Source organism: Trachymyrmex cornetzi, unplaced genomic scaffold (assembly GCF_001594075.2).
Source record: "Trachymyrmex cornetzi isolate Tcor2-1 unplaced genomic scaffold, Tcor1.1 scaffold90, whole genome shotgun sequence".
NCBI lineage: Eukaryota > Metazoa > Arthropoda > Insecta > Hymenoptera > Formicidae > Trachymyrmex > Trachymyrmex cornetzi.
The window spans coordinates 37,951-54,506 of record NW_017300245.1 but is presented as its reverse complement, the minus strand read 5'-3'; the positions used below and the strand labels follow the sequence as shown (position 1 = coordinate 54,506).

The following is a 16,556-nucleotide window of genomic DNA, read 5'->3' as shown; positions in this document are numbered from 1 at the left end:
GAAGCAACGATATTTTTTGCAAATCTCCAACATTTTCTTTGCTCAATCGATATCTCAAAAAAGACGCGTTACTTAAAATCATTCAACGTTACATCTACAGAGAGAAGTATATTAAATATACGTATATATACAAGACACTACACTCTCCATGTGGGAACATATTTTAATGTTAAATCCTTCATGGTTGGTATTTTATCATTTATCATAGATTATTAATATCTATTAAATATGGATTTGTTTTATCTTTCCCTATAGATTTTTTTCTTTTTTTCCCTCGATTTTCTATACCTCTCTCTATTTCTTTTACTCTTGTCTGTTGCCTGTTCTCTCGATCAATTATCCTGTAAAGAGAAGATGTTTTCAAAGATTCTTTATTATAAAACTTTTTTAAGTCGAATAGGCAAGACAAGACAAAGCAAGAAGGAAACCGCTCGCGCTCATTATACAAGCTATCTCAATAATTTTAATAAATTTAATGTTTATCTTGTTGTTAAATTTAATTTCGAAATATATTTGTTTCTTAAAATCTTTAAAAAGCAATCGTCTTTTTGATTATTCAAGAAATTTATTAAAAATAAAATTATTCTAAAAGTTTCTTATATATAATATAATAAACTTCATTAAAATACTGACCATATATATATGTATCTTAATTGGAAAATCAATGTTCTTAATCCTTCTTATCTCCATCTTCAGGATCCTTCAGCGTGTGCCACTGAGCGATCGGGCGCCTGGGAGACGCCAACATATCAGACCAGTGTCTCAATTCCGTTCCACTCGCATTATATCCCAAGACTACCTTTCCAATCGGTTCTGATGTGCCAATGCGATCGTAATCTACTACAGTGACGACGAGTTGTACTTTCTGAAAGATCACATCAAATATTACAAAATAATAATTAAATTATTACATATCATCAATTATATTAGTATTATTATTATTATTATTCTAATATATATTTTAATTAAAAAGTTAGGATACATACAATATACATATCAGTGTAAATATAAGAGGGCATAATTTAGGGTGGGTACAGACTTAGACAGAAAAGCAGAAAGCAGAAAAATCAGAACTCGCGCTGATAGTCGCTGGTTTTGGTTTTCTGTACTGCTTACTAGCGCAAATTTTGATTGGCTGCTGCTTTTCTGCTTTCTGCTTTTCTGCTAAGGTCTCAATCCACTTTTATAGTTTAAGCATGTTTACAATAATAATAATGATTACATGTTTATAAAATTAAATAGTCGTCAGTTTTTAACTGTTACTGTACCTGAATTATCAACTATTATAAAAGTAAAATAATTTTAAAGCGACTTTCTTATTATAATAAGTAAATAAAACTTTCCATATAAATTGTTAAGAAGACCCTAAAGTCTGTATTATCGATAACCATATAATTTTTGTACAATAGCTACTTTTTTCTCTCCTACTGATTTTAAAATCCTTTTCCAGAATTAAAGTACGCATTAATACATGTCAGTGAAGTGGAGTTTATGCCGAGAACGACAAAAAATTTTTCTTAAGATTTTAATTTCGAAATTTTTTATCGCTCGCGACATAAACTCTACCTCATAGACACGTATTAATGCGTATATTTTAATGCTGGAAAAGAATTTTCAAATCTGTAAAAGAGAAAAAAAGTAATTGTTATACCAAAATTATGATTTAGTCGGTAATATACAGACAACTTTAGGATCCTCTTAAATTGTACTTTATAATTCTAAGCGGCTTTTCCTCAATTATTAAATCTTTACGCTCAATTTTCTCAATTTTTTAACAATTATTATTTAACGATTAAAACGTTTCTAATTAAATATATTTTTTTGCGTACCTGTATCTGCTCGAAAGGTACCTCGAAAGTGAATGATTCGTTGTAATACGGATTAAGAGTGCATTTCTTGATCGACGTTTTCTTCTTCTTCAATCTCTTTCCATTTTGCATCAACGCGATCTTAACGTAAGGATCTGAGAGGCCACCGACGTCCATCTTCTTCAGATTCTTAGCTTCCAAAATAACTACCGTAAGTTTTCCGGCCGTTGGTACATATCTCAATGAGAAACATATGTCACCCAGTTTATTATCCTGCAAGTAACAAAAATTTCTATTTAATGAAAAATATATTTTTAATGTGCAATATACTAAATTTTAACTACTAATTATTGCTATACTTAGACATTTCTATCATTCTAGCAAAGAAAAATAATTGCAGGTATCTTATTTTTATATATTGCATTATTATATGTATATTGTTTTATTTCTTCGATCAACTTACCTGTCCACCTTCACCTTCAACACTTTGTAATTCTCTCCATTCTTCAATCGTTTGCGCTAGATCTATTTGGCAGAGCGGCACCTTTACTTCGCCGATCTGATCGTGTTTCGAAAATCTATCAAAGTCGAAGATAGCAAAGACCAAAGTTTTATTCATTGCATCAGCATAAGGAACACCCTGTACAAAATGTGTTTATTAACACAACAATTGAAACAAATTATTAAGACAATTTTCACATTTTCTCAAAGAATTAAAGACAGAAATATAAGATTTATGTGGTTATTGTCGAATCCAAAATTTTGATTTTTCGAATACTGGGTAGAGACATTACAATTTTTAACTAACCTTAAACGTAAAAGTTTCATTGAAGATTGGATTTAATGTCTTCCTGTGAACTTTTGTCTCGAATTTTTTCTTTTTATCCGGTAATAAATACACTTTTACATACGGATCTGACGTGCCACCCATGTCCAAGGCTGGCAGTTCTTCCGCTTGTATTACTGTCACGGCGAGACTGTTCGAATTAAAATCGTATTCGAGCTGAAATCAAATACCAGTTCATTTGAATCTTAGATAATTTGCTTATTTGATTTTCTAGCAATTATAGTAAAAGAAGAAACAATTTGTACCTTATATTGTAGTTTTCCAAGCTTAACTTCACTTTGCTTACTCTCAGCTTCGTCCGGTTCTTCAGCATTGTCCGTCAATTCTTCCATATCCGGCTGAACCTTCGCATATCGAAGTGGATTCCACGAGTGTAGAGTGTGTTTCTAATGTCTACATAAAGTCACGGCACACTGAATACATACCTTGTCCTTGTATGTGCTCCCCAAAAGTTGCACAGACTTTAGATCCACTGCGCCCTTTAACCCCTTCTTGCCATCTTTGGAGCGTCGTTTGCGACAACATCTTCGTATACAGCAAAAGCAGATTCCGAGAACAATTACGCCTACAACTATATAGAAGAAAAATACAAAAATACGTTATAATCAAATTTCAATATAAATTTTACGTATGTAATTGTATATAATTGTAAATTATACAGATTTATTTGAAAGACGTATATTCTATCGAGCAGAAAAAATACATATATGTACAACATATATATACATGTAAATGTAAATAACATATAGAATAAATAAATATTTTGAATGAGCATATGCAAATAAGCATTTACAAAATAAAATATCTTGTCTTTATCCATTCCTTCTTTATAACATATGAAATTAGAAATAAATTATTTTAATTATTATTTGATATTTTTTTTTTAGATATATATTTCACAAAATGAGGTTTCCTTCGTACACATAATAATAAAGATTGATTGTTATTAATAATATTAATTGATTGAGATTATAAGTCACCTTCTTGAAAAGTGCATCTTTATTACCTATTAAAATAGCAACAAGACCCCATGGTGGTATTCCTGTTTCTTCTACGAGACTATTCTTCAATTTCTGAATTTCTTTTTCGATAGTCTTCTCTGCGCTTTTAGTTACAATCTCTTCCGTTGCTAGAAACAACAACCAGCTTAAACTAACATTTATCAAAAAGAATCATTATTACAGATTACATGTATCTGCCATTCAAAATCTAGTACCAATAATACGTACTAACAATTAAAGTTTAATTTCGTGATATAAAAAAAGTTTAGGCTAAAATTTATTGATTATTATTCTTATTGAAAAAGAAAACGGAGTAAAAGATCACAATAATACTTACTGACACTCTTTTCGTAACCATCTGTACCAAAGAGAGATACCTCCGCTTCGGTTGAGTCAATGTTCGGTTGCGTTTCTTCGTTACGCGGTTTAGAGGCATTTGCGTCTTTTGTGAACGGTGGCATTTTCTGCATCAAAAAAGTATTATTGTAAACACACCATACTCGGCAAGGTAGTTTATTCTACTTATACGATGTTTTACACGGTAAACATGGTAATTCTTCCTACAATAACAATTCTACCTATCGATTATGGTTTAATAATATTGAAGTAATCGAACTAATCTAATTTAATCTTATTTTCCCGCGACGGATTAAATTAGTTTGATTAATCAACAATATGAAGATTTAACGTAGCAACGATGCATGACGCGCACAACCAACAACGGACGTTAACGGACGCTGCTCGAGATTTCGTAATCTATATGAGAGCGTTTCCGCGCACGGCAGTTCAAGCCGCATGCGTATCTAAAAAAGCTTAGCTAAGCACGATGAACGTATCATTAAGGAAAATATAGTAATATGATATTTGTGTGTGCGCAATACACGTCACGGACGTACACCATTTATCCTGTGCAAAGTAAAAAATAGCATTGCGATGTAAACAGTAGCCATTCATAAAGGGTAATCGTAGCCCTTTATAATTGCATCTTGACGCGACGCGACTTTTTCAAAGAGAAAATTATTTTAAGAAATTTTTTCCTCTGCAATCTTTTTTATCGAATCGAAAGAATCTTTGAATTGATTTTCATTATCGGAACCTTTTCCTGAATTATTATTACGTGTAAATTCTGACAAATCCATAACAACGACCAGACAGATCTGTTGCTCAAGCATTTCGATTCTCATCGACGTTGTGTCTTATCGACGGAAAACAGTGTTTTTGCGAAAAAGGTTGCCGAGAGCTGAAAGGGAACAAACGTGCGGGTATAAAAGCGGTGCATTACCGCGCGCATGGCGATGTATTATCGAGCAGCGCGTGGGAGTTCGTCCGCGCCAATCCATAACTGAACGACGGTCGAAAGAAATGAAGGGAGATGAGATGGAAAGTTATAAGATAGAAAAAATTGTGAGATTTCGTATAAGCTACAAGTCAAAAAGTAAAGGAAACGAGACTTGTTGTGTTTTGAAGTGAGAAATACTCAAATTATATAGATACCTAAGGAATAAAATACGAAATGTCTCGTAAAACATTAACTTTTCAATTACTCTATTTTTCATACACAAAATCACGAGACAAATTAATTTATGCAAATTATTTTAAGATTAAAATGTCCTGATGACGGATCATTTGTCTATTTACCTATTGATTTTTCTTTACGGAAAATTCTACGAAAGATTAATACTCAATTAATTTAATGTTTTTATTTTGATTAGTTAAAAAATTAGTTAAAGAAGATGTCGTTAGAGTATAATTATTTTAAAGGATATTAAAATTTTTATAGTAATGATTAAAGAGCATTGATAATTCGACGTAATAAATTTACGTTAAATAATCAATGCTCTTTAATCGTTCCTTTATTATCTCGAAAAATTTACATTTTATAAATTACTACACAGAATTTAAATTATTGTAGAAAAATTTGCAATATTGTTTTTACTAGACGAAAAAATGTCTCGTAACGGTATTAAAAGTTATTTCAAGCGTGAAAGATTCATTTATCGCATGCTGCGCTTAAAAAACCTAGACTGTGAAAAGTTTAAAATACTTCCACTACTTATTTCATAAAGTTAAAATCCATTCAAGCAAATATCAAATTCACTATTTCTCAGGAAATTTATCGTTATCAATAAAGTGTCCTTTGTTTTACATCTGGAAAATATTTCTTTCTCTCTCTTTTCTTTTAGCATAAAGGAGCTCTTCGCAAAAATAAACTTTCTTCATTATAATCCGCTCTTTGATTAAAAAAGTGAAAAAATTATTATCCAAAATTCTGTCGCATTCGATTTATACATTCAAACCAGTCTATCAAGTACAGTTAGAAAAGTCTGTATATGTTTTATGTGATTATACTATAGATTAATTGGAATATCTGAATGTATCCAAGCGACTCCATATATGAGCGCGTGTACGTAATCAAGCACATTTAAAGAGCAAATCAATACAACTTGGTACTGATAAATAAATAGCTGGCAGAGTATAGTATCGTTCACAATCATCACTCACATCCTTAATATAAAGTTATTTCCAAAGTAACGCCAATATGATCATTTATTAAAATATATATTATATTAGTATAATATATAAAGCTATAATATATATAATATTGTATATTATATTTCCTAATTATATGTAGAATAATATATTTACGTAAAATCAACGCGTAAAGGAACACGGTAGTGTCGCTGCACTTGGTTTAACGCCGAGACACTATAACCGTGTCTCCTGATAATGAAACTAGAAATATCAGTAATAAAAGGAAAAAGATATAAGTTTCATTTGCGTTGTGATGGGGATATAGCAACTCTGTGTGATGTAATAACAGTTTGGAAAGTTTATATATATTGATTTATTTATATCACGCACATGTCTTCCCGAAATAACCGAGTCAATTGAGAGTAAACTTTTATGCGGTAGACTTTCTCCTTTTGCATCTCTTTGCATGCCAACGTCAACAGCTGTTTTCCGTAAGTTACTGAAATGACACTTGTCACACTTGGCTCAGCAGATGTTTAAACGTTGCGAAAAATACAAATATTTATTAAAGTGTCATCTTGCAAACACCGCGAGTATGTAAATGCAATTTACAGTCATGATGAAAATGTCAATAAATTCTAAAGTGGCACCTGAGCACTTTCGATTTATGGTAGACATTCATTTAAAGAAATAGACAGCTTAGGTTTCTTGACTTAACTATTCATTGAGAAATGTACAACTCATACTACAATTGAAAACGTTTAGACATCTAGACTATCTTCGTAATACTCGATACGTTATAAATTATACAACAAATTATAATTATAAATAATAATATCTTTTTATTTTTTATAACAGAGAATCATGCATTTTTGCAATATACTTCTATAAAATTTGTATAATTAATTTTATAAATAATCAAGAAATAATAATAATGCGTCGCAAGTACGCCATTTCTTCTAGGTTCACAATATATTTTATTAATGTCTAAAGAAGGTAATTATATATTATTAATACAAATATATGAGCTACTTAAAATAAAAAATAAGTACAGTAAAAGAAAAAATTATTAATATGAAGAAAAACAAACCAGATATTGACTTTATATGCTTTTTTAAAGAACAAATTAACTTAATTAAATTTTAAAAATTAGATTAAAACAATAAAAGAACAGGATGCGAAGGATATCTTCTCTCCCTCTTTAAAATGGTCGTTCGACTTTAGATCGCCTACGTTCTTCTCAAAGACAATTCACCACGATCGTTCTTGGAATATCCCACGTTCCTCTTATAAATGAACATCCCATAATCAGTAAAGCGAGAGCATAAATATTAAGATGTGAGAGAACAAGAAAGAAAGAATGCGTTTCTTCCTTAATATGATAAGCGTAGTACAGTAACTAACATACATCCTTTTTTTTTTAAATTGCGCTTATCAATCTATCAAATAATTCCACGAATCACTAAGTATGTAAATCAACCCTTTAATAAATGCTTTATTTGTTCATGTTTCTGATTGGCATTTTGTGTTTTTAAAAATCAAATGATTCTTGCACAAGTCTCAAGAGAATTATGATATCTATGTATTTATTTTTTATATATGTATGTCACAGTCAATGTGTTAATTTTAGTAAATGTATACATTTACTGGTCAACGTGTACGTTTACGTACAGTAATTGTATATTCATTACAGCAGATTATAATAACAGTATACATTTACTGAATTAACACTTTGACTGTGACATACATATATAAAATCTAAAACGCGACAATTGAATCAGAGTTTCAAGTGACGCTCAATGATAACGCTTTCTGGGAACATTTTTTACGAAAAAAATTATTAAGGATCAGAAAATTTCATTATGTATTTATAAATTTTAAATATTCTGTAAACTTTATCGCATTATCATTACAAATATCAATAATATAATTAATTTAAATAAGAATTTAAATCTAAGTATAAAGAATCTGGGATTTCATTACCGAAATATATAAAATCTCTTTCATCTTCTATTATCACATATTTAAGGCAATTTTTTTGTATATCTTTTTCTTTTAGATCAATAGACTTTAAGAAGACTCATAATTTGCTATAATTTATCCGAATCGTCATAATTATATTCAATTCTTCAATTGTTGCACAGAAGAGAAATCGTGATTTATAGGAAAGAAATCATAATCCGCGGAAGGGCGAGAAAAACGACGGTAAAGAAAAAAGAGAGAACTTCATTGATCAGCGAATAACACTCCTTAAAAAAAGCAGAAAACGACTATTTCATCTGGAAGAAAAATATATATCCTCCCTTGGAATTTATTCCTTGAAATCTGTATTATCCTTGGTGTAGAATCTCGTCGAATGGAAAATAAGCTGTGCAGTTTAAGATGGTAATGATTGAAGACACGTTTCCCGAGCCGACCGGGGGTGGTTTCCGATTATATTCGCGCGAAGGGTAATCGATTTCTAATTTTACATCCGCCACGGGGGATTAATCCTGGTAAGATAGATTTTCGTTCGTCCGGAATGGTACTCACGACACGGAAGCTGTCGTCGGGTCTCTACACCCTCTCTCTCTCTCTCTCTCCCTCTTTCACTCTCTTCTCTCCTCGAGCTGCTTCCTCCGCTGGGCGTTACTCGGCGGCGGCCTCGACTCGGCCTGTAACTACTTGCGGACTCGCGCGTACCGCGTATATCGGGCAACGGATACGGATGCAATTTTGCGAGCTGGATTTATCTTTCGTCCTCGTATTACAAGCGCATCGCGCTGCGTCGTCCGCGCGGCGATAGCGATGAACGACCGAAAGGGCGAAAATCCTATTCTGTCGTACACCACGACGGTCTCTCGTCGACGACGACGACGGCGACGACGACGACGATCACGACGACGACGACGACGACAGTAGGATGGAGAACCGAGTGCGCCTGACCGGTGGTGGCGAACGCGAATATGGCCGCCGACGTAAATCGATAAAACACGTTACGTTTTCCGGCGGCGTTCCGACGCGCCGCCGCGCCGCCGCGCCGCTTGGAGCCGACGCTCTGCGTCGTACCCTCGTTACCCCTCACCCGCACCCCCGAACCAGGGATTTTAAGCCAGGTTGACGACGACAACGACGATGATAACGAGGGGCGAGTACCGACAACGACGTCATTAGCGCGCGCCGCGCGCGGACGTGAAACTTCCTCTTTTTTCCCTTTTAATATTAATTACCCCCTGTGTTCCGCCAATGACGATGATACAATTATCACTTGGTGACGTCAGTCTACCAATGATTTTAAACAAAGATTGGTTCATTATTATTAGTTTCTCATCGATACGACGATGTATCGGAAAAGGGCAAAGGGCATCCAAATGTCGGAGCATATAGAGACCAATACGCATCTTTCCTTCTCCAGTTTCTTCACTTGGAACACGCGTTGTACGCAACTGCCCCAACATTTTCCGCGCGCGATATAGCTGTTATTTTTAATTCTAATTTAATTTGCTGTATTAATTAGGATTTATTTGTAATCATAAAAAATATTTTATACGATTATTATCAGATTTGTTTAAAATACTTGAAGATTACGTTAATGACTCTGTCTCTCATTGAATATAGAATCAAATTGTGTACATATACGGTAAGTATTTTATGTGCAACAGTGCGGTCTTCTTTCGTTTTGTGGAGAATATATCGAGTTTGTTGCCAAAACAGAAAGAAGTGTAGTCACATTCCATAAAACGCGAGACACGTTTCAATGGAGCGCATGCCCGAATCGATCTGTCAGAACTGAAATCTTTTGGTATATTTTTCGTAAATCTTTCTATAAAAATAAAACGATATTAAAACCAAGCAAACCTTTCAAATGTTTTCACAGGTGCTAAGAATAATAATAAAAGAAGAGAGTTTCAGAAATAATTGCGAAAATAGCTTGGTGTAATCTTTGCAAATTCGTAATATAGTCCATTTTTACTATTATACATGCTGAATCTATAAACAACCCATCTTTTGCATTTACGAAATTAATGAAGCAGTAAATTCTGGATGCAACGTTAATCCTAATTTAAACTGCAGAGTATCTCATTATACAAAACACACATATACAAATTTGTATTTATTATAAATATTGTATATGAATTTAATGTATAAAATCTTGTACTCACGATCTAATACGTTTTAAACGAAAGAATGTATTATATATGATTTCTATATCGTTTATAATTAATTTTTATCCAAAAGAAAACGCCATCTTGTCGTTAAAAATGCATTTTACATACGTTTCGAATTCTCAAAATAGCAATTTTGATAACGGTGTTCAGAGATATCGACCGCAAGCAAACGCAAATATAATCTAGAACTCGCGTACGAAGAGGCAACGATTCTTTCCGAAAGATGGAACATTGTGATTGTAGGGAAATCGATTTGTAACATTATTCCAGTCTCTCTCTCTCAAACACATACCAAGTATGCATACATACAACTGAGTAGACAGGTGCTATATAAAGTTTCGTAATATCTATGGAATCCTCTTTGCCTGAAATAGCAACGAGTTGAAGAGTATAGTGTGTATACGTATATATATCTATAGATAGATCAAAAATTTGCACATGTAGCTCATGTAAAGTTAATGATACGTTACAATTCTACGATCTTATACTAAAAGTTTTATTAATACAACAAATATAGAGTATTAATCCTCTATACTTAATTGGATCACAATAAAAATAATTATAAAGTTGAATGATGGAACTTTTCAAATGTAATTTATTGATATTTTAATGCAGATTGACGTTACAATAATTATTACAATAACAAAGCAGAAACAATTAATATTATTGTCATTTTTATATGTTAATAATTTTTATTCTTACTAATCAATATTAATTAAATATCCCTATCTTATATAGAGGCATTTTTTTTAAATTAAGTATAATATAGTTCGGGAGACACCCCAGAGAACATGCATATCCGAAGATATCCAAAAGACGTCTTGAACTAGACGTCTTTAAGACTTTTCCAAAAGACGTCTTTCAAACGTATGTAGATTTTCGAAAGATATTAATTTAGTCTTTATTTGTTACCACTTGAAATCGTCATTAATTCGTTATTTATTTGGTAAACACGATCAAGGAAACGCAAATATGGCAGATCTCTCGTGGTTTTAAAATTGATGACGTGTGATTAAAGTTGTAAAAGAATTTTTTTAATATGTTATTTCCTGACGTTTGTTTCTAGTAATCTATAAGTGATAATAGTTTATGTAAAAAAAACCGGAAGATAGGCCGTACCGTTTCTGTGGACCGAAGGGGCTGCCAAACTAAGCTATAATATAAAGTGGTAATCGTCCTTAATCTCAAGACAATCTCACGCAATGTCTCAAGATGCTAATACGGCTCTCAATTCATGACATTTCTCAATACTATAGCTCAAGCCATCACAAATTTTGAGCAACGTCTACATATGGATTCCGCCCATATAGTGTCATTATCTCCCGAACCAATATACCTTCTGCTTTAATGTAGATTTCGCAATGAAATATTTACTAACGATAATACAGAAGTACTGTATTATCGATAGTTGATAAATAAGAGCATATGTTACTATCACGTTTTTATGGTTTTTTCCCATATACTATTACGTGAGTTAGACAAGGACGAACAGTCAGTTTTGATTATTCGTCATTATCTAACCCACGTAATAATATGGAAGAGAACCACAAAAATGTGGACATTACTCTACGAGATTTGGTACACGCATAAGGCCTGTTCTTTTTGGCTGAACTTTTGCACCAGTTCATCTTTCTGCTTTTTCTTTCCTCCTGGAGAGAAAAGGAAGAAAGATGAACTGGTGCAAAAGTTCAACCAAAAAGAACAGGCCTATAATGTCCTACTCTCAGATTTCTCTCTGTTATTACCCTTTTACCTTAGCAACAGTAGCTGTGTTCCAAAATTTACTGCCAGTGCTGAAAATGCATAGTATACGTAACGTAAACTGTAGATTTTCAGCGTCAATTGGCAGTGAATTTTGGAACACAGCCAGTATCAACTGTCAACGAGTTATCATAGGAACTTTCCCGGAATGTTTCGGTAAACTTTCATAGAATTTAATCTGAGGGCGTATTAATCATTCTCACGTATCTCGCCCTGACAATCTCCCCTCTGAAAGTTCTCTTCCTCCCCTCCCTCCCCCCCCACTCTCCCACTCCTTAAAGCTTATCAAATATTTGTAATTTGTAATTGAAACGTGCCTACGTTTGGTTTGTCACATCAATGATGAATTTGGCGCTATCCTTGTCAGTCCTGTCGTACATCTTGTACAATCTCACTTGAATCGCGCATATTATGTTGAAGTGGCCAGAAGTAGCCAGAAGTGGCATAGCCGTGCTGCGCCAATGTGCAAGAATATGCTGTCAGTGACCACGGGATAAGCGACGATCAGAAGACGGCTTTGTGTCGTTCTGGCTATGTCGTATTTGGTGTGTATCTGATCTTTAATCACACATAACACAATAGCTCATTAATAAAACGTATTAAATTGCTTTTCATTTTTTACGTTTTATGCCATAAGTAGTTTTACTCTTTATTTACCTGCTGTGTGTATCTTAAATAATCAGGACTAGGTATTATAAGATATAAAGATAAGGATTGCAAGAATGTCTATTTCCTTTTTATATATAATGTGCTCCTTAGTGTAAATGTATATAGTGATAATTGATTTATAAATTTTGCGAATTGTATATTATGTTTTTGTTTAGATAAATAAAGGATGGGTTGTGTCAATAGCAGAGCAGACATTAACGATCTGCATCCCAACATTTTTCAAGTAATGAACGTAGACGATGATGGTAATTTTGTTTCCCCTGGACGTTTGGAAGTAACCGAAGTAGACATTATATTGTATCAACGTGGCAAACAGCATAAATGGCCGTTGCGTTGTTTACGACGGTATGGATATGACCTGGAAGGACTCTTCAGTTTTGAGTCAGGCAGACGCTGCTCCACAGGTCCTGGTATATACGCCTTTAAGTGTCGGAGAGCTGAAGAACTGTTTAATCTTGTACAGACAAAAATTCAGGTTTATATCAGTATATACTATTCCTAATATTAATATTTAAATATATGATGAGACAATATTTAAAGAAAACACTTTCTTATTAACAGGTACGCAATAACAGTGGAGATGATACACTGTCCAGAGACCTTCCAATCCCATCGCATTCTGCGTCAGTAGCAAGTGTGGCAGTACAAAGTGTGGAACCTAATTATTTGGATCCAATATCATCTAGAAGTCACAATCGTATAAATTCTAGAGTTCCTCATAGCCAACAGAATGGTATTAGAAGATTAAACAGTGTTGGAAGCAGTAGTGGCCCAATATCGCCCCAAGGAACTTTGGGATCACCATCATCACCCCCTATGCTGCCACCACCACCACCGATTTCTCAACCTCATCCGTCCTCTCTTTATGTCAATGAGGAAGTTTTGTCGTCTCTTCCCATTGAGATGGAGCGCAACAATAATAAAAGCCTTGGAAGGGCAGTACAAAGGTAGCATTGATTTATTTAATCAATGATGTAAAATACATAGGATATGACACGAGTTTCTTGGTATTGTTACAGATCACCACAAAACGCTTCTACGGTCAATAATGCGATATCCATCAGTGGACCTGTGGAAACGGAATTATTACCCATTCAGTGTAACACAGAAATATCCAGTTATGACGCAACGTCACCATTACCGACTACGGTACCCTACATGAACATAGACATCTGTAGCGAATCCAACCCAATTTCGCCAACGCACAGTACTTGCGAGGCAAATCGGCTCAAAGAAGAGAGTAACGATATAGATGGATTTGGACATTCATATATGAATATAAATCCTGAACAAGATCACACAGAGAACATTGCCATTAGAGTGCGTCCACCTCCATTGCCCGTCTTACAATCTGACATGGAAGAAGGCTCCAGGCATTGCTATGCTAATCTAGAGGCAAGCGAAATCGAGAGTCTGAGGAAGAGATTCTCTGGCACTTCAGTAGCTGAGAGGTCACCCTTGGCACCCTCTACGCCGACGGGATGCCCGATCAGGGAAGTAAATTATGCAGTTTTAGATCTGGAAGATAAGAAAGACGCATCCGCCGGCGCATCTGACATTGTGATAAACATTGCTCCCTCTCCCCCTGAATCTCCAAACAAGGCGCAAAAAGGCTATGCCACAATAGACTTCAACAAAACAGCTGCGCTTTCGCACTCTGTTAATCCCAATCTTGTAAATGATAACGAAGGCTGCAGAAAAACTCGTCATAATTCAACGATAAACGACCTGGTAACTCCGTGCAGGCACAATTCAGTAAGTGAATAAATAAACGAGTAACATATTTTATATAGATTATATCATATAATGACGTTCGTGTAACGACTGTCTATCGTGTTCTTTGCTGTAAAAAAAAGACAAAAAAAAGTTGGGAATGATCGATTTAGTTTTGTCATAAGCTTCTGGAACTCATTCACAAGTCGTTTGATTACGCGTTAAACATTCAAGATTTCTTAGTACATTGGAAACTACATAGTAGTTGATACCATGAGATATTCTGGTATATGAATTTGTACAAATTTTCAGTGCATTTTATCAGAGCAACAGTATTCATACATAGTCTTTTTTCCAAGTCAGAATAAGACAGCATAAAAAAAATGTTTTTATATGAGAAACATATATATATATATATATAGGTAAGTTCTTAGTACTTCATGCAGACAGATTTTTTACATTTAGCATTTTACAAAGTAACATGGAGGAATTGGAAGCTATAAAGTGCCCTAATCTTTTTCTGTAAATATATATCATAGAAATTAATGTGGCTCAAGAGTGATCACACAAATACAAAGTATGATATAATGTATAAAAGTATGATATAAGTTATCGCTGATAGTAATCACTTAAAATAAGATTGTGGATGGCATATTCATTTAGTTTGATATATGTGACATGAATAATTAATGCTGATAATAATAATAATAATAATAATAATATTAAAGTGTTAAAACAGCTGAATTTATCCAGCTCCAAAGATCATATACACACATATATATATATATTTCTATTCATTTTGTGTATGTGTGAGAGAGAAAGCGTGTGTGTTCATACATATAATATTATTTATTTACTAAATTTTGTCGATATATACGTTAAGTATATTATTAATTCAAATTGAAGATAACTTTTTCTTATAATAATTCTTAAGCCAGTAATAAAATTACAATACATCCAAGATGTAAACAATTACAAATCTTTTTACGGATAAGTTCATGCATGTTGTTAAATTGTATGATGTTTATAGTCGTTATTAAAAAATTGAATTTATACCAAATATATCACATATTTATGTTATTAGCAATCTAAGAAAAACGTAGATATAATTGAATTAAGTAATTAGATAAATTTATTTATCAATTATTAAATATTTCCTGACACACACATGCATAAATATAACTGCATTGGTATGCAAAATATGTTGACAGATATGTAGAAAAAATATTGCAAATATATTAAATTACATTGTTTTCTATGTAACTTACATTTCAATTTTCGTTAACAAAAACTCAATTTGACCTGCTATTTGTGATAATGACATAGATTGTAATTTGGCATAGATTGTAAAGCCATATAAATAACAAGTTGTGTTAGATAAAAGCCGATTTTTTTTATAAAACGGCTGGAATATTTGTATCATATATTTCTTTAGAGATGTTACATTTTAAATCGCGACTTGTATTTTTTTTTTGTAGGAGTTCCTTAAATATAAGGCTGATATTACATTTGTCGTATGATAAATTTTTCAAGCATGTTAGTTGGCTGTAAGACAAAAAGATCCGAGAACTTCTTTGTTCTGTGGCCAATCGACAGGCTCGAAAAGCTTGTCATACGATAAAAAACGGATGAATGTAATATTAGTCTAAAGGATTGTTTAAGATAAGAATAACAGATTATTAATTGTAAGATAACCGAAAATGCCAAATGTTATACACAGACTTATTATTATATAATTAATTTTATGTGTAAATATATGCCTGTTTTCCTTTTGCTATTTTCTGTTTGCATGAAAAAATGGCTATTAACATGTATATATTTCTGACAACATAATTTTTTATTATTATAGTTTTCGATTATTTGAAAATCATTTGATAGGAAAGCGCCTTCTATCGAAAAGAAAAACAGAAAATCTTGATATTGGAAAAAAAAAATATAATTCAATTCAAACATTTAAAAATGGCAATTTTAATAACAGATTTAGTATTGATAATCGTAGAATAAAAGCAGTATATTTAAAGATTTTTAAATGATATTTAGATTAAAGACATATATTAAAATAAAAATGTTGGAAAATATTCATTATCTATGATATTAACGTATTCACTGCCATATATAAATACTTAGCAAGGTAAAC

At 32.8% G+C, this 16,556-nt stretch overlaps 2 protein-coding genes across 4 annotated transcripts; one reads left to right on the top strand and one right to left on the bottom strand.

Moving 5' to 3' along the window:
• Positions 1–237: 237 nt before the first annotated feature.
• On the bottom strand, positions 238–9,067 carry Syt1 (synaptotagmin 1). 3 transcript variants are annotated; one of them, XM_018520336.1, is made up of 10 exons: positions 8,661–9,067; positions 3,994–4,120; positions 3,662–3,784; positions 3,081–3,226; positions 2,901–2,999; positions 2,617–2,811; positions 2,272–2,448; positions 1,830–2,081; positions 637–865; positions 238–342 (listed from the first exon to the last, which is right to left on the bottom strand). In XM_018520336.1, exons 2-9 carry the CDS (start codon positions 4,115–4,117, stop codon positions 671–673), a joined length of 1,311 nt encoding a protein of 436 aa, XP_018375838.1. In that variant the 5' UTR covers positions 4,118–4,120; positions 8,661–9,067; the 3' UTR covers positions 238–342; positions 637–670. The 3 variants fall into 3 exon arrangements, with proteins under 3 accessions (XP_018375838.1, XP_018375837.1, XP_018375840.1); XM_018520335.1 differs by having other exon boundaries at positions 302–341; positions 634–865; XM_018520338.1 differs by having other exon boundaries at positions 302–341; positions 634–865; positions 2,901–2,993.
• Positions 9,068–12,331: 3,264 nt separating this feature from the next.
• LOC108769397 (fibroblast growth factor receptor substrate 2) lies at positions 12,332–15,074 on the top strand. The gene is made up of 5 exons (XM_018520360.1): positions 12,332–12,582; positions 12,862–13,181; positions 13,268–13,653; positions 13,726–14,461; positions 14,732–15,074. Exons 2-5 carry the CDS (start codon positions 12,873–12,875, stop codon positions 14,795–14,797), a joined length of 1,497 nt encoding a protein of 498 aa, XP_018375862.1. The 5' UTR covers positions 12,332–12,582; positions 12,862–12,872; the 3' UTR covers positions 14,798–15,074.
• The last annotated feature ends 1,482 nt before the right edge of the window (positions 15,075–16,556 follow it).